The sequence below is a fragment of the Diadema antillarum genome, unplaced genomic scaffold (genome assembly GCF_040938485.1).
Source record: "Diadema antillarum isolate AM-2024a unplaced genomic scaffold, OU_Dant_1.0 seq00001802_RagTag, whole genome shotgun sequence".
NCBI lineage: Eukaryota > Metazoa > Echinodermata > Echinoidea > Diadematoida > Diadematidae > Diadema > Diadema antillarum.
In genome coordinates, this window is record NW_027272478.1 from 39,489 (window position 1) to 59,246 (window position 19,758).

The 19,758-nt window shown below is 39.1% G+C and overlaps 1 protein-coding gene across 1 annotated transcript; it reads right to left on the reverse strand.

Annotated features, from left to right (window-relative positions):
* Positions 1-229: 229 nt before the first annotated feature.
* LOC139712406 (UDP-glucuronosyltransferase 1A9-like) lies at positions 230-8,445 on the reverse strand. Its single transcript, XM_071624229.1, has 4 exons — positions 7,633-8,445; positions 6,670-6,835; positions 2,915-3,149; positions 230-509 (listed from the first exon to the last, which is right to left on the reverse strand). The coding sequence occupies exons 1-4, from the start codon at positions 8,443-8,445 to the stop codon at positions 230-232; spliced, it is 1,494 nt and encodes a 497-aa protein (XP_071480330.1).
* Between the last annotated feature and the right edge of the window lie 11,313 nt (positions 8,446-19,758).

Here is a 19,758-nt window from a genome sequence, read left to right on the forward strand (position 1 = left end):
CGAGTATATGATATGCATGGTGTACTTTTTGTCTACCATTTTTTTTTTGGAAAAAGCACGTGTAAAACATGCATAGAAACCTACCACCACGACAGCCTGCTCTGAGAAAACCGTACGTTTTTCATCAAACTAAATGGAACTGTCAGTGTTCTGTTTGGTCAGATAATTTACTTTTTCTTTAAAAAAATACATGTACTTGGGTACAAAGTGGAGACTCAGTTCTGAGGCGTTAGTCCGTTTTTACTTTGTGGCTTTTCCGTTTGCACAACATTCGGCAGCAAGTTGCTAACAATATGTAAGACAGGTACGACAATGCAACAGCGACTACGACGAGGAGGACGATGACATCCAGAGAATGAAGTTGAACGAAGCCCATCTCGGCCGCTCGTAGTCGAAGATGGTCGCCGCCGAACTTGACCACGTGCTCAATCCAGAAGACTGCCGTGTCCAGCGGACTGGCCAGCTGATCCCGCAGAATGGCCGAAGCTCTCATAGCGTTCTCTTTGTAACTACAAGGGAAAATATAATGACAGAACTCAATTCATGGCCGTGGCAATAGCATCTCTAAAGATCTACGTTCTTATTCATAAAACATATTATTTTCTAAGTTCATTGCTGTTGATGTTCGTATTACTTCTTTTATTTCCAAGTCATTTGGTGTTGTTCTATAGTTGCCACAATATATCACTGCCGTAGCTGTGGTTTTGAACATTGCAGACCTTTTGTATTATGGGGCCTATGGGGCCTATGGGGCCAAATAAAACTTACACACACACACACACACACACACAAACAGACAAACGAACGTACACGACGCTCCTCTCTCCCATATTATCTATTCATTACCGTTCATGCATCTGGACATTGGAGAGAAACCATTAGAGCCTACAAATCTATGTCAGTCCGTGAGGTCTATCACTGTTTTAGCCAGTACAAGTAAATATCACCACGAGATCTTAACATCTGATATAGCTCGTAAATGAACACCACATTGTATAGTATACCATTTCATAACCAATGCGATGTAACACATCAATAATAAACATGACAGTGATAAACATAACTTAAATGTCTTGCCAATGAACTTTCAAAATGATCCTGATGCAAGTTTATAACTTTAGATGGTTTAGTCTAGAAACATTTTTAATTATAACTATTGTGCACACTTTGTATGTTTAAAAATACTTAACATTGATTTTCCTGATTCAATTATTTATATTGGTTGTTTCTATCCCCAACTCACATTTAAGAACTATTTCGAAGCATTAAAGCTGTTTTTACGTATTTAATCTGTATATGGTAAATAAGGCCTCCGCAAAAAAGAAAGAAAAGAAAACAGCTTGTCCTTTCCATTTGGTGTTATACTGTATGATGTGAATATTAACTAATTGCCTTTAGATATTATGCTTGTGTGGGTTATGCTGTTGCAGTCAGCTTGTATAGTCACCTAGGCCCGTATTCTGCTAAAAACTTAGACCCGAGTTTAAACCCACGCTTGGGTCTAAAGTGGGTTTTGGGGGTTTAAACCTGGGTTTAAACCACCAGTTTAGACCCAGGTTTAAACCCAGGTTTAATTTGTATTCTACTAAGTCCAGCTGTGGTCTAAATTGGGTTTAAATTAAACCTACCCAGGAGGAGGTTTATTTCGAGTTTAAATCGAGTCTAACGATGACTGGTAAGTGAAGGGTACCAGCACACAGATCAATGCCAATGGCACAAAACGAGAGGCTGGCTGGATACGTACAGCAGCTAGCTTGCCGGCCACACGCGTGTACACACGAGATACGCCTACTACGTACTAGATCCACGGTACTTGTACACTTAGAAGAGACTCGAGATCTAAATGTTAGAAATACTACTACTACCTAGTAGATAGTATTACATATACGTTAGTCTAAACTTTACGATGAAAATAACCTGAAGACTAGACCAAGAACTCAACGTAGGACTAGAGGGTAGAGCCTGCAGATGAGGTCGATTTGGCATAGAGTTCTACTGTAGCTAGTTGGAGACTAGATCATGGAGCTACAAATATATTAGCTCCATGACTAGATCGAGAACCTACCCATAGATCGTAGGACTAACGTTAGGACTAGGAGTAGGGTCCTACTAACGTTAGAACCTATTCGAATAGCTATTAAACGCTAGAGTACATTATTGTAACGTTAGGACTAACGTTAGATCTATTAAAAGTTAAGTTAGTGTGGTACGGTAGGTAAAATCTACTTCAATATCGAGACAGGGTTGATGGATTGGCCGAGATCTATTTCTAAATTTTAGAATGGTTTCCATTTTTATTAACTGACAATCTTAAGAGAAAAGCTTTTATTCAATTTCCTACCTCAAAGTCCTGGTTTGATCAATCGCCAATCCAATCGCGAATTGCACGATCCAATCGACCTAAGAAGCCATGTCCCATCCAGCGCACACAGCAACCGTGCCGCCGGCCGGTGCGGCGCGATGACTCTACTGAGCATTCAAAGCTAGCTAGCCAGAAATAATAGCGCTAAGCGCTACGCTTACCATGTATCCTGTGATGTGCGTCGCACACGTACACAAACTGCACAGTAATGTACAGTGCTTCACGAGTCGTCACAAGCAAAAATACAGCGGGCCCTTATTCGACATATATACCCGTAAAAACTATTCAAAATCCAAGAAAGTCACGCTCATGTGGCTGATACACTGCCAATAATAAATTTAAGTGGATTTGTGGAGAGAAAAGTACTCAGAGAGGGAGAATTTCTTCTCCAATAGAGGGCACCATGGTGGCTTGACCCAAGACTATTTCAGGTTTAATTTAAACCCAAAATAGACTTGGGTTTAACTAAACCTCGCTAGCAGAATACAAAATTAAACCTCGGGTCTAGCTAAACCATAGGTGAGTCTAAAATGGGTTTAAACCTTGGTCTACAGTAGAATACGGGCCCTAGTGTTTTGTAGCAGTTGATTGAGAGAATCCGTTAGCAGCTTCTCGTCTAGGTTTCCTAAGTGCAGCGAGATGCCGATCCCTTTCGCTGCTACCCGCTTGGCATTCGTGGGCTGGTCTCGCCCAAGCGGGAAAAGGAGCATCGGCACACCGAAATTGATCGCCTCGTGTACTCCGCCGCTGCCGCCATGGTAGATCAAGAGACGTACACTGGGATGTGCTGATAGAAAAACAAAACAAAACAAAAACGAACAAGAAATAAAACAAAAAACAACCAAACAAATTAAAACAACAACAATAACAACAAACAAGCAAGCAAACAAACAAGCGACAATGTGAAATATTAAGTTACTGTTTGTCTATACATCGGTCTATAGCGAAATAAGGATAATATCAATCTTTAGTTTAGGACTCTGAACATCCCTCAAAGATGTCATCGTTGCTGCATTTGCCCTTGGTCTAACCCTACTAGCTTGCCATTTCCCTCAGTGTTTATTTCATTCATTTAATTCCATTCATCTAATTCCTAACATAAATGTAGTTGCAAATAGACATCTAATCTATAAACGTTATTTAAACATGATAAGCGTATACTAGGACTGTGTGAGAAAAAAATAAATGCGTGTCATCAGCAAAGCATGTAAAAGAAGGGATCTGTGACGAATTTTGTAGGCCGTTTATAAAGAGAAGGAATGAAATTTGGCCTAGGAGAGCACCCTGGGTACGCTACAAGAAAATGATTTCATAATTATTATAGACTTATTATAATTTATGTAAGCATATATAAATTGCTTCCTATTATCAGTAGGTAATTTCTAAGCCACTCTAAAGCCTAAAACTTACATATAAACAAAGGAAAATATCTTGGTAAATCGTGTCAAAAGCTCTCGAAAAGTCGAGAAAAACACCGAGAGTATGGAAAGCATCGTCTAATTATTAAAAAGCATACGCTTTTTTATCAATGAATGACAGTACAGTGTGAGTTAGGCTAAGGTGTTTCCTGAATCCAAGCTGGAAATTCGAAAGAGTATGGCAATTAGTAAGAAATCTAAGAGTTCGTTTGTCAACAAGCCTTCCCATTTTTTTTTTCTTATTCAGATTGAAGTTAAAAAGAGATACAGGGCGATGTTTTTTGATATTCTTTCAGACTCATTTTACGCCCTACGATTTTCGGATTGTCTATTTGGCGAAAATCTTTTAGAACGCAATTTTGGGGAATAGGTATCAGTGTTGGATTTTAAAGCTGTGTTTCTCAGTCTACACGTACTCTTTATACCAAATTTATATATATATATATATATATATATATATATATATATATATATATATATATATATATATATATATATCAAACTGCTTGGAAAGATACAGTTGCTTGGCTAAGCGTAGTAAAAAAAGAAAATATCTTACGATAACGAATATAAGGATAAAGGAGTACATGGAAGTATTACAATTTTTTGTTAGGGTACTCACAAGAGTTTCAAAAGACGAGTTTACATTTTTTTAGAATATAAACAGAAGACCAGTCAATTGACCTCAATTCCTCCCTATATGCCCAAGGGGTGTTGCAAGAAAGTTGCGATTAATTGCAACTCGACTTTCATGCAACACCTCCTTAGTCTATTAAGTCTGCTTTCATATACATAATGGCCAGATAAGTCCAATGAGACTATTCAGGTTGAGCAGTACTTGAGATGTGAAGCTTATCCTATGTCAACATTTATGAAATGTTTATCATTAAATATTGGACTTTGAAATGAAGATTGTAAGTAGTAAAAAACAATTCTGAAGTTTGCGCTTTCTTGTCCTTTGTGATTATATCGCTAAACCAGGTAGTATACATTCGAATCAAAGCTTAGATGGGGAAAATATCGTAATAGGAAGGAAATTGTTTTCCTTTTTTCCAGTTTATTTCATATTTTTCATGTATCAATATTACATAAAAGTGATAACACAAGTTCTTTATCTTGTCACATTGTACATTATAAATAAAAAATTATTTATTATACACTGTACTACTAGGTGTTACACACACACAAAAAAAAAACATTTCCCCCTTTTGATCCTTGATCGTTCGAAAGTTATCAGATAACACTGTCATTGATAATTTATGATTAATCATTAATCATAAATTATAAATAGCGGAGTAGTGTATGTACAATTTAGTTGGAGGTGATTTGAGAATAAAAGCATAAATCAGTTTCATTACATCCATGATTAATCTTAAAGTTCATGAAGTTAGGTTCCAGATTTTGGTGAAATTTTAACGCTCTGTACAAAACTTGGACTTTACTGAGGAACCAATGATGTGTTTTTGAGTGTGTGCTTATTATAACCCTGAACAATGGACATGAATACCACCTTTTCAGAGTTCTGCTGACTAGGCTTCTGGTCTCTTGCTCCAAGGCACATGAATGCTTAAGTAATGGATTGCCCTGGGCACTGCTAAGTCTGAATTCATGGAAATGGGTCGAAGGCATGCACATAAACAAGTAAGCACTTGTTTCCGTGAGCTTGCACACACTACATTCCAGGATAGATAAAGACTAGCCGTGATAGAGGAATTCCTCATGAATAAATAATAAAGGTTTAAAACTCTGGCCATTGTCTGGGTGTTAATCCACACACTCCTACTCACACCGATAAACTCTTGAGCAAATTTGATGTTTTGTACAGAGGGTTGAAAATAGAGCAAAATCTGAACCCTATAACTTAGAAATTAATTTTGAATTTAATGAACCTGATCTATCCATCTTTTTGATTACCTCATACAGCATTGTACACTATTCAGCTTTTGCCCATATCAATGCCAGTGTTTTCTGATATGTACTTTTTGAACCATTAAGGAACAAAAGTGGGATTTTTTTTTGTAACATTACAATATTCTGACCTAATTATATTCTAAATAGATTTTGTATACATGTCATGTACTCATATACTTTCCGGTGATGGTGAAAAACAGTTTGTTTTTTATTGCAGTAAAAAGACTTTTCTTTATCTTCGTAAACGTATGATTTGAGGCAAAAACTATTGTTATAAGAACAATGGATCAATGCAGACTCATGATCAAACTCATTATCGCTTGTATGTCAATGGATCATGACTATAATAATCTACATGAGAGATCACCGTCATTTCTTTTATCATGGCTACTACAACAACACTGATCAATTCAGTGCGTATTTACGTCGATGTTTGGCAATTTGTCAATCAGTTGCAATAAAAGATCACTTTACTGATAAACTTACCAAGCAGATCAGTTTTTGGAAGCCAGTCAAGAATGATCACTGTATTCTGACCTAGTTACAAGCTCTAGCTGATTGATAAACATGTGCTCGTCTACTTTCCAGTCGTGGTTCATGTTAAACAGACCGTTTGTTATTATCATAAACCTATACATGTAGGCCTACTGAATTTCATGCGGAAACTCTTTGTTAGAAAAATCTATTAATGCATGCAGAATTCGCTTAGTGTCGCCTGTATATTGAGTTCAATGGATACCAGTTGCGGATCCAGGAATTCCGTAAAGGGTAGGTGCCTTTACAAAATTAAGGGGAGGGGGATAGGGGCGGACAAGTAGCACCCGCATTTTTTCTCTTTATTTCTTTTGTTTTAACAACAAAAAAAAAAAAGAGGGGTGAGCGCTCGATGTCCCCCCCCCCCCCCCCGGATCCTCCACTGGTTACAGCATAATCATGATTATAACGACCTACATAAGATCCCAATACTGACAAGCTTACCAAGCAGATCAGTTTGAGGAATCCAATCAAGAATGAGAGTGTTGTTGCCTAGGTAACGAGGCTTCGGTCCAATGTATCTCCACACGACTCTCTGCGGCAGCTTGCTGAAGACCTTCGCGATAGTATCGGTCACTGTCTGGTTATCGAAAGCCGTGGTTCCGGAGCCCTGATACAAAATGAAATGACAATAAAACAATATAAAGCTTGTATGTACTGCACCCTGCTGTCCTGTGTGATAAACGGACTAACCAAACAGGTACGTAAACAAAGAAACGAAGAAACGAATAATCCCTGAGTAACCCTACATAGGGATATTGTAAACTTACTAAACAAATCTAGAATCTCTAGAGTTTATAGGAGCACTTAAAGGGAATAATGGCCACATGATATGGTATGTGCATTCAATTAATTCAGCAATGTTTGCAGAATATAAAGAACATTATAAAAAGATTTCCATATAATTCCATTCTTTTACGAAAATTACACGCCCCTCGACTTATTATTGTATTTATATCAAGAGTATCGTTAATCCCCCATGCAATAAATTCTGAAAGAGGTAAGGAAAGCTTGCTACAAACCTGTAGCACTCTTTAATTATGATAAAAAACCTGAAAATATTGCGAATTTTCCCAATTTGGTCACTGGTTGGTTTAGTCTTCTCATCCAGGTGAAACAATTCAAAACTTTTGAACGGAGTTTGCGATTTTTCCTTAACCTTTACTGATGTGTTATATAATGATACATGTATGCATGTAGCTGCAATCATTACACACATTACCATACACATAGTATTCACCATCCATCGTTTGAATACGTGTAGTCCTAATTCTGGGCGGGAATGACTATCAAATATAAAAAGATCCCCACCCAGCCCCCCCCCCCCCCCCCCCCCCTTAAAAAAAAAAAAAAAAAAGTATATATATATATATATATATAATTTGTTGTTGATGATTGTGCACATACAAGAGTAAATACGATGAAACCATCCTTGGAACCTTCTACGAAGTCGCGAAGCTCCGCCGGAAGGGGTTTGGGATCCATGGGCGTGGCCCCGGGTATCGGGATCCAGTTAGGAGCTGTCGGTTGCGGATATTCGAGAGCAAGTGTCCAGTGGCACAACCACAGCGCCGCCCTGTTGAGGATTTCCCATGGGCTGAGATCGGGACGAATTCCGTGCAGTGCTTGGAGCTGAGCCATAGGTCGATAAGCTAAACGGTACTCCAGCAGTGGATGGATAGTGTTCGATACTAAGAAATTCAGGAGTCGCTCGGAAAAGTCCATGCGGTCGGAGTAGGGAAGCATTAAGGAAAAGGGAACATACGAAAGAGGGATAGGTACGCCTAAATGTCCTTCGTGCCAGAAAAGGGTACGTCGGCTACCAGTGACAACAATGAAAGGAACGTCGAGATAAGCTGCAATTAGGGGATCACATGCATCCGTGACAGGTGTAGTGATCACCATATCAATGTCCTCTTTTTTTAGGCTTTCGAGAATATCCTTGTTCTTGAAGAGCTCACAGCATCCGTAGTTGTAAAGTTCAATGTGTCGGCTGAACTCCCCGCCCCACCAAAGCAGTCTGCCCAGTGACACCCTCGAAGATTTATCCAACATCTCGGAAACATTCTTAACCTCTTGGCCCGTCATGGAATGAGGGATGGTGATATTGCTCGAGTACGCTCCTGGGACAAAGCCGGAGGTTCCCTTCTTGTCTAGGAGGAGCAGTGTCACGTGGTGTCCACGATCGATCAGAGCCTTCGTGATGGGAGTCAGAGTCATGAAGTGGCTACGCATTACTCTCAGACTCGTCTTTGGTAGCAGAAACCTAGCGCCGGTCGACATGCGCATCGACATCAAGAGGATCAGCAGAAAAACTAGAGCAGTCCAGCATGGTGGAAAATGTTTGCTTCTCGGGGAGAAATTCATGCTGGGAAGAGAAGGCCTGGGTTCGTCGACGATCTTGGCTCAACGGCACACCGTGAATGTGGTGTCAAATATAGCAAGACACAAAAACAGGTCTGACGACCCAGAATGCCCCTTGCAAGAGTGACGGTGTGAAAATTTGCGATGAATTTTAACAGCAGGTCCAAGCGCACTGCAAAAGACACCATGAAACCTAAACCAAGTCTGAACCACTGGCACTACTGTTAGTCCTTTTACCCATAATGAATTACCTTTAGGGACGCTTGCAGAACACCAGTGTCGCAACATAGAAACCACTTCCACTTTGATAGTACGTATTTGCATAAGGTGGGCCTCTTATAAAAAAAACAAAAAAACAAAAACAAAGAGGAAATATACTGTTCTAACAAGGATATTCTCTTCATTATATCAATAATCATGATCGACCATAGAGATTGAATACTGCAGCTAGAGTACGCGCGCGCACATTAAAGAGGGACGAAACGACTCATCACCATTAGCAATGAAGTAAAACAAAGCAAAACAATGCAAAACTCGCCCAAATGTGTAACCATTGTCGTTGTTTAGTGTTACTTTTTAAACAATGATATGAAAGTTTATTTCTAATCAATCATGTTCGTTGAAAATTGTAATCTTCACCACTTTCCTTTTTAAAGAGTGTTTGAGAATGAAACGAACAGTACCATTTGCAGATGGAACAAAAACCCAGCTTAGCTTTTCAAAATTGTTATAAAAATGTGAGTTGTGGACAGAAGCAACCAAAGGAAAAATGTTAATCAGTATAATCAATGTTTAATATCTACAAAACGTGAACAATAAGTGTACATATGGACACCTATGGATGATTCTGAACGCGGGCGTTAAGCCTCTATACTCAGATCCAGATTTGATCGTTCTTGAAGTACTTAAGCTGGGTCATGGCCAGGTGGAGTGGCGTCAAGCTTGAACTTGATGGGTTCATCATTCCAAAATTTATGTAAATCAATTTCTAAGCTGTGAGCACTGGGTGCATCTATTAAGTTATCTGTTAAACTATATTTTGGGTTTCCTGATACGCGTGTGGAACGATTTTTTTTTTCTTGTGGTGGCATGTGATCTAAAAATACGCAACTTTTTACTATTAACAAGTCCTCTTGTGTTATCAGGCCCAAATCAGGCACTGCCTTTTGATCATATTTATAAAATAATCAGTTTTGATTTGATAAGTTATGAAATAAGTACAGTAGTCAAAATGAAATTATTTCTAGAATAACTGTCTTCAGTTATGGTTTATTGAGATAATAATAATATCTCCTCATATTTTAAGATTTATTATGTTTGTGATACAACTGACCTACACATGCATCAAATTTAAGGTGATAACTCGAAACAAAAATTTTAAATCACTGCTCCCAGTCAATGCCAATGGTTTACAATGTATAAGATGATTAGATCTGCCAGCGATTACTCTACAGTTCAGGTGAAATTAGTTAGTTGCAAACTTAGCTCCTTCGTTTGTACTTATTTATAAAATGGGTTCAAGAATGTAGCCAATTGGAAGCGCTGAAATGAGTCACGTGTGCGTGCATTAATTTCTTAGTAAATGCACGGCCGGGTCCTGACGTACGTCACAATGTTTACACTAGCAGTGCGCACTCAATCAGTTGTTACAAAAGGTGCGTCACGCGCTACTATACGCGCTGTCAATCCTGTAAACAACTTCTAGTTCGGGCTGCCACAACAGCCGGTGTAGCGGCAGATAGCGTTCCGCGGCGTTTTTTGTTCTAAAACAGTATCCGCCGGCAGTTATCGTTTCAATCGGCAGTTATCGTTCCGACATGGGCTGAAATCTGCCGCGATTAGTTACGGCAGATACTGTACAGCGGCGGATTTTGTACGTACAGGCTACTACGTTGTAATAGCGTTGCTTAACCTGCCGCGTGCACGTGATCTTCGTCAGGGACTGTCAAAAGAGTTCCGCGCTGCGCGGATTAGGTTCCAAGTGGCTACTGTATTGCTACCAATAGTTGCGCGAGCTTTACGGCAGCCATTTAGTAAGCAAAATGCTGCATGAATCGTCACGAGATGGAGTGAATTCTGCCTCCCTATGAATACACAACAGGGACTTATGCCTCTCTTTGAATACGCTACAGGGACTCACGGTTGACATTTTTATAATCTGTTGACATTTTTATAATCTGCGGACATTTTTAGGCACCCTGTAGGTTTCAATAAATCTGAGACTTGCTCTTCAGCCATGTGAAATTGTCCCAAAGTTATATCAATCGAGATATCTACTACACAATTGTGGACAGCCCCCAAATTACTATTTTTCAATAATATGTGAAGAAATTTGGAAGTTTTATGTGACTTTGCACAAACTCTCCTTGGTATTTGACTTAGAGTTTGCTCCTCACATTTTCACTGCCCAAAAATCTCCAAACGAGGAGATCTTTTCTCATGCATGGCCGCTTCCTATCTTTTATTATATTTATGCAAATGTTCAGTTAGCTAATACATAGAAATATTGATCTAAATTGCTGAATATAGTTCCCCCATATGTAAAACTTGAATTCCTCACTTTACAAGTGGCTTTCTAAATCAACATTTTGTGACCACTTTGTGTTAGGATAACAGTAAGAAGAGCAGAGAAAAATCTGGGATAGCCATAAGTGTCCAATCCACACCTTTTATTTAGAATCTGTCTTTTCTTTTTCTAAAACTTCTCTTTTGATGTCGAAATTAATATTTGGCAATCTTATACACACTGAACGATTTCATCTTAATTTAATAGACAAATAGAAAAAGGTTGATGTTTCAGGGCCATCTTTTTTTCTTTAATAAAAACAGATGGGCAATTAAAAAAAACCAGATTCAATGATAAATTGAAATCCACTACTCATTTGAGATTTGTGCAAGTCAAAGATGATTTAGAACTCATAATCTTTTCAACAGTAGGTCCATTATATATACATTGTTTGTCATACCAAGATTGTAATTAATGGAGGAAACCTTTTAGAGCATCAATTTTCAATTCAGTGGCATAGTGTACTCTAATTTCGCAAGAAGTTATAGTCTTTTCATCTGTAAGACGTGTCATCATGTAGGATAATGGCCAATGGACTTAGCTGAGTCGGAAAGGGGGGTTACCATGCACCCTATACATATAGTTTTTAAATCTACTTCATCTAGACCAATTTTGTGCGTAGATTTCAAAAATGCTATGTTAACAGGTCAAAGCGTGTCCCATAGTGGTCAACAATCCGTTTTCATGGTAACGCGTGGTGAAAATGTCAGTATCTCATAAAAATACATGTAACCTTTGATGAAATTGTTCAATTATCATGGCTTTGGTCTCAAATTAAAGAAAAGGAAATTATCTATATGATAATACCAATTATGTAGGGGGTTATACTAATCTTCATATTAATTCTGAGGCCAGAATTCATTTTTTTTTCATATTTTTCTAGCAAAAATGCATTTTTACCATAATACTAATCTATCTCTAAATCATACCAAAACAAATTCAATTTGTTTGAACATTCTTCAAAATTATACCAAATATGTATGTAATGAAATATGAAAATTTCGTAGATATTGCTAAAATAACAAGAAAGTTACGGCCATCCAAAGTTGACATTGACACCTGTCGAGACGTATTCGACGAAAATCGAGGCTTTTCCTGCTTGCGTAATGAATATTTATAAGATAATTTCTCGCATGGCTACGAAAAAAAAAAAAAGATACGTGCGGACCAGAGCTAGCTGCTCCACATCAACCACGGAATACCGGTCTGGAGTGTAAGTGGAGGCAGCGAAACAGCAGCAGCGAGGGGCGGAAGCAGCAAATATAGAGGTATTGTACGTGAAACTTGAAATGGAAGCAGCGAACAAGCAGGGGCGCATTGGCAGAAGCAGCGAAAAGAAGAAACCACAGTGAGAAGCAACGATATTAACGATACCTGCGCTTCAGAACAGTATCCGCCAGTGTTAGGACACGATCTGCCGGCGGATACTGTTTTAGAACAAAAAACGCCGCGGAACGCTATCTGCCGCTACACCGGCGGCCTTTATTGTGCATAACACGTGGCGTACGTATACTCTTATACGTACGTACAGTACCTATGTGCGGGATTTCCGAGTGCGACGTGCGTAAATGTTTGGGACGAACATCTTCGGACATCTTGACTTTTGAGCGAGTGCTACATGTAGCTGACTGGTATTGACCCACAAAGGTAATTGAATAATGCTGTTAGTTTTCGACCCATTTTATAAAACAAATGATGCACAGGATTATTTCGTGTTGCGCCTCGTGCATGTCGCACCACTGTCAATACTCTCGAGCGCGCCGCACCTTCACTAACACACTCTATCCTGTGCATCATTTGTATATTATTAGTCACCTGATTAGAGCCCCCCCCCCCCTTTGACTGGTGTGTAATACATCATAACATTGTATGGAATCACACAACCTCTAGAATGATTGAATGTACTAGTATCACATAGGGTGTTTCCACAGAATTATCATGTTATTATCCCTGCCTTGATTTTTTTTTGAATTGTGTGTATGTGCGTGTGTGCGTTCGTGTGCGTTCGTGTTATATGTGTATGTGTGAACTGTTTCTATGTGACATGACATGTTTATTTTGCTAGAGTCACACACGGCCGGATTTCGTACCGGGTCCATAAGGAATTAAAACCGTATCAACCCGGTTCGAGACGTAGAGACCCGCATTGACCCGCATCGTAACCCGTGTCAATTCCTGATGGGTTACGGGGGCTAAGATACGGCGGTGAAAAATTTTTGGTCATGTTCAAAATTTTCTCACGGATTTCTATTCCGTATTGATATCCGAATTGACCCTGTTCGAACCGCATTGACTATCATCGACCCGCTACAACCCGCAGCGTAAAACCGTATGGACCCTTGCCGTATACCGCATTGCCTTCATGTAATGGATGATGACAAGGTTTACATCCGGTTCGATAATACGGGTCAATACGGGCCCTACGGCTCGAACCGGGACGATACGGTTTTAACTCCTTATGGACCTGGTTCGAAATCCGTAGCATAAATTGCTCTTCATTCCGGGACTAATCCGGCTCATTTTCACCCGGATTAAACCCGTTTTGTGACACGGCCGTGTGTGACTCTTGCATTAGTATAGTCAATAAGCTCCAGAATGTCTTTGCATCCATCATGTATTATCTATTGCATGCAGTTTATGAAGCAGTATGGTATGAAAGGAAGCAGGGCAGAATGTGTGAATTAACAGGATGCGATGAAAATAATGATGGTGAAATATACAATGGTTGTAGAAATTTCTTCTGAGTTGGAACAACAAACGTTTACCAACAAAGGTAAAAAACTGTTATGTGTCATACTCTTGACTGAAGCAACGGAATCATAAATATGAATGTGTTAGACCTGCAGTACTGCCTTCATGTTCACGCTCATATCTTTAACACATTTGACCAAGTATTTTTTAATGAAAAAAAAAGGGAAACAAACAAAAACCAATGACCATGTCGTGAAAGAATTTCTTTAATATACTGTGTAACGCCGGATGGACAACGATGATTTCCTTTCAAGGTTTTATGACATGCAAATGCATGCTGATTTATGTTGATTCATGATACCCTCAACATCATTTTGTTCGGAAGGGGTTTTTTTTCGGGCATATCTAAGTAATCTGAAGAAAAATAGAAGAAAAATATTTAAAAATATATGGAATGTATAGATATTCGTTTCACCGCAAAAGTGATGTTGAGTATTGTATCAACACAAATCAGCATGCATTTGTATGTCATAACACCTTTAAATCAAAATGATTTTGTCAACCTGGCGCCAGATTCAAGGCTTTTAATTGCCTCACGTGTCTTCCTATCGGACAAGACAGTGCTTCCAGTTTCTGGATTCGGTGAGTTGACCTATGATTTGGAGGGCGAGCGCCACTGCCCCCATCATTGCACGCATACGCACTGACTGGAGGAGGACGGGTCCTCTGTTAGGGGCCTGTTGCAGCACAATTTGTGCTGCTCGTGCAGTTCCCAATTTTTGACCTCAAATGGCGACAATTATGTTTTGTGCAGTTAAAATGAAACGTAGCTGCACAAATTGTCGTCGGTCGTTGTCTTCAAGCTGCAGAAGATAATGTTATTAAAGATGCACTACGTATTTTGTGGTTGGTGTGGTTGTTCCTTTGTTATGCTTGGGTGGGGGTGGGTACGACTGGTAAATGTGATGTGTATGTGCGTGTGCGTAAGGGAAGGGTGCATGGTATGTGTTATGTATGGTGTGTAGGTGCGTAGATCCTGTATGTTACTTGTGTATGTGTGTGCGCGCAGCTGTGTGTGTGTGTTTGGAGTATAATAATAATGTGTGGAATCTGTGTGCATGTGTTGGCCTACGGTGGTGGTTGTAGAGTGGTTTACGTGGTTTGTTTGTCTGTATACGTGTGGGTGTGTGCGTACGCGTCTCTCTGTGTGTTTGTGTTTAGATATTTGTGCGCGTGTGTGTTCGTGTGTGTTTGGTGTGTGTGTGGTGTGTATTATGAGTATCGTGGTTTTTCTGTACGGGTGTAGGTGTGCATGCTGGTTATGTAGGGGTTCATAATTATGTCCCGTGGTGTGTATGTGTGCGTGTTAGGTGGAGTCTGTGCGTTGGTGGTGGTGGTTCTGTGTGTGTGTGTGTGTGTGTGTGTGTGTGCGCGCGCGCGCATGTGTGTACGTACGTACGTATGTATGTATTATGTATGTATGTGTGTGTGTGTGTACGTATGTATGTAGGCCTATGCATGTATGTATGTATGTGTGTGTGTGTCTTGTTTGTGTGAGTTTTTTTTTTTCGAGCACACCGGAGGCGAGGGGAGAGTAAAGGATCACCTGCGACGTCTGTCCGTCCATAGTCCGTCCGTCCGTTGTCTATCCGTAACGCTACCGTAAACTTGACTCTGAACCCAGGGCTTATCATGTTTGATGTGCGCGCACATTACACACTTCCCCTCAACCTTACTATGACTTTTTACATAGTTTGTTTGCATGGATGTAGCCATGTAGGCACCTAAGTTATGTGTTTGTATTCCAATCCCTATGTCAAGAATGATCTTACCCCCGCCAAAAAGGAAAAAAAAAATGTGCTTCCAGGGCGGGCGGCAATTTATGCCGTCAGCCCTCTGCACAAATTGTCGCCATGCCACAAATTGCGCAGGAGCGACAATTTGTGCCGCTAATACCACGCCAATGTCGCTTTATTTCCATCCAACAATGAAAGATAATGCAAAAACAATGTACCGGTACACTACAATATACATTATGATAAATAATATTGTAAATGAACAGAGTGATTTTTGTTTAAAACTGACATATTTGTTGAGAGGGTAGTAAAAAAACAGTATAATCCCTTTTATTAGGAACTTTAGATATGATAACGGTACATTAGATAAAGACTAAGCGCACCGCGTGACAGCTGTGGACATCATAACCCTTTCGATGTTCCCTTCGCTGCCTTGAATGAAGACTTAGCGCACCGCGTTTACAACAGAACACCTGTGGACATACAGAAGACAGTGCTCTTCTTTGTGGATATAGCGGTTAGTTTCGATTCAGAAGTATATGGATATAAAAACGAGACCAAATTGGTTAAAAATTCTTTTATTATGACTAAGCTACTCATTTGGAAATGCTATCATAGCTTGATAAGCATATCAATGCCCGACAAACAAAATGACACCAAAAAGGTTTTGACACCTCAGATGGTACCAATAACCCATTTTCGGGTTCATGGACTATGACTCTGTCTCGTCGCGTCTACCACATCCACACGCCTTCTAATAAGTCGAACAGTCGGAAACCTACTCAAACCGACAGGGTAGATTACGGGCCCTATGCCAGCAACAGGGTCAATACGCGGCATGTAGATTGTTTTGGATTCGAATTTTCATGGCCAATACATCAGGGTACAATGCCACTCCCCCCCCCCCCCCCCCCCCCAAAAAAAAGAAAGATATATATATATATATATATATATTTATATATATATGTAGATAAGGTAGTCCACGTGTTGGCAAGATAAAAAGATAAGTAACAAAACTGCAACAAAGTTCATGCTGTAAATTCACCAACGGTTTATTTCTTCACTGTGTTGAGAAAGGGCGGCAAGACGCTCGAAAATTTGTGTAAAGAAATAAACCGTTGGTGAATACAGCATGAATTTTGTTGCAGTTTTGTTACTTATCAGGAAGGAACTAGAAATGTCGCAATGGCGACTGGTATGCCTCCGCCATGATGCATGATTCTCCTAATAGGTCTAGATAGTACATGTGGACAATGTGTGATTACATTTTCACAAAATTGGCTAAATATTAAAATGACAAGTTTGTAACAAATGTGTGGACTGTTCACCTTTCTTGACCTAGGTTTAATTGGATGAAAAGGAGAGCATGTATTTGGGATTTAAGGACTTTAACTTGACTTTGACCCATTCATACGTTTATGCATTGAGTAATTTCCAAGGTATGGAGAAAAAGTGCAATTTCTGTATTGAGTAGTAAATTGTTACCATTTTCATCTGGCCTTTAAACCTAAAATTCATAAGATAATCACTGTCAGGCAGAACATGCATAAATATGTAGAAAGTTTGAAGATAACTTGAGTCACTTCCGAGATATGGAGGAAAAATTTAGCTCAGCACTTTCACTTGATCTTTTGACCTTTGAAGCAAAAACAAAAGAAAAAAAAACTTTCCCGAGAATCTCTATCAGGTTATACATGCATACATCAAGTGTAAAAAATAATAATCCTGTTGGCATTGCATAAACATGAGGGAAATAGTAAAATTTTGAAGTGTTGCCCTTATCCTTTGACCCCTGACCTTTGACCCCATGAACCTTAGATTGTCTATAGATAATCACTGCCAGTCAGTACATGTATGTTTCATGAAGATACCTCGAACAATTTCCAAGGTACGGAAAAAAGTGAAGTTTTAATATCTTTACTTGACCTTTTGACCTTTGACCTCATGACACCAAACTTTTACCAGAGAATCTTAATTGGGTAATACATGAATACACTAAGTTTCAAGAAAATATCTTCAGGCATTGCAGAGATATTATGGTGGAAATAGTGAAATTTTATGTATTTGACCTTGACCTTTTGACCTTTGACCTTGAGAATGTGCACCCAAAAGTTGATAGGCACAATTTCACCCCCTAATACACATACATGCCAAGTTTCATTGGGATACCTCAAAAGGTTTTTTAGTTACGCTTGCCACAAAATTCATTACGGACGGACGGAAGAACGGACGGACGGACGGAAGGACGGACGGAAGGACGGACGGACGGACAACCCGAAAACATAATGCCTCCGGCACCACTTCGTGGCGGAGGCATAAAAAGAGCAAAGTGAAGACTGCCAGCGTTAACATACACATACACACGCATAAATACTTTGATGTATTAATAGGGTTATTGATATGCATGCAGGATGATTTGTTTTCAAATGCATGTTCGGGAAATCGAAAATCAAACAAAATAGAAAGGTCGAGATTCTTGACTCAGCGTCGAAACTGGACAAGCGGCTTGATGGAAGGCTAGACGTTGGCTGTGTGAGACAATAATTCCCCCTCTTAAAAGCATTCATGCGTATATATATATATATATAGGTGAACTTTAAAAGGGGTATAATAATGAATAATCAGACAGTGATAATGATATGAGGAAAAGATGGAAAGTGCTTTAAGATTTATTGCCAAATAAGAAAGTACGTAGATGAATCAAATGTATGTATTGATGGTGAACCAACTGAAGATTTTTAATGGATTACAACAGAGTTCAGTATCATGTTCAGTAATGTTAGCAAATTATGTTGTAGTAATAATGACAAGAATGATAAAACTCAGCAACGACAAAAGTGTTTGAATTATATATGTCATCCGTGCACGATCTTCCTTTTCTTTTGATAAAATAAATACAGATTTTGTTCATAGAGAACTACAGAAGCTGGACTGTACAAAATTTGTTGGGTTGGATGAACTTCATCCCAAAGTGGAGAAAATAAGCGCTCATCTGATAGCCTCACCCTTAGCGCATATTTTTCAATGAATCGTTAGAAACGGGATTGTTCCCCCAATCATTCAAGTTTGCTAAAGTTTTGCCTGTACCCAAAAATAAGTTTGTAAACGATATACGCAATTATCGTCCTATTTCACTCTTATCCACTGTAGCAAACATTTTCGAAAAAACAGTCCATTCGCAACGTCTTAGTTACTTGGATGAAGGCGAGCTGTTGACGGAACCACCAATCGGGTTTCAGACCCCAGTCACTAATTAACCACAACATGTTTAACAGAGATAAGTGATTTTTTGTCTGATAACCTTGACAAACGCAATGTGGTTGGGACAGTATTTTTAGATTTAAAAAAGGTCTTTGATGTCATACCCCATGATCTGCTTTTGGTGAAATTGTCCTACTTCGGCATCAACGAAACTAAACTAAATAAACTAACTAACTAACTAACGAAAATGAACTATATAGGGCCGTTGCTCTTTTCATCAGTGATGTTCTTAACTTAATATATATTTAGTCCTTGGACTATGAAAAGTATATCTTTATGCAGACGACACGGCAATATTTCACCCAGGACCTGATGCTTACAAAGTACAGAAACAACTACTCTAAGCAGACACTCTCCCCCTCAGTAAATAGTTTTCTGATATTGGTATGACTGTTGATTTAGACAAAAAAAAAACACCCCCCCCCCCAAAAAAAAAAAAAAAAAAAAAGCACAGACACACACAAGAAAGTCATGTTATTCAGACCTCGCCGAGGAAAACAGAGACATTCTTTTCAAATTTGTATGAATGGCAGGCCTTTGGAAACTGTCACGAGAATCAAAAACACCTTGGGGTAATCTTTGAACATACTCTTGACTGGTCTCCACATGCATGTCGATGAAGTAGTCATGAAAATTTCTCTTTCTATTGTGTGTATACGAAAAATCAAATCTTGTTTGACACAGGAAATTATGAATCAGTTTTATTTTTCTTTAATACTTCCACATATTGATTACTGTTGTGCTGTATGGGTGTCACTAACAAAGACAAATTTAAACAGATTGCACCGTTGTCAAAATAAGTATGCCCGTGTAGTATTGAGTGGGGTTATTACATGTCAGCGCAAGCTCATACTC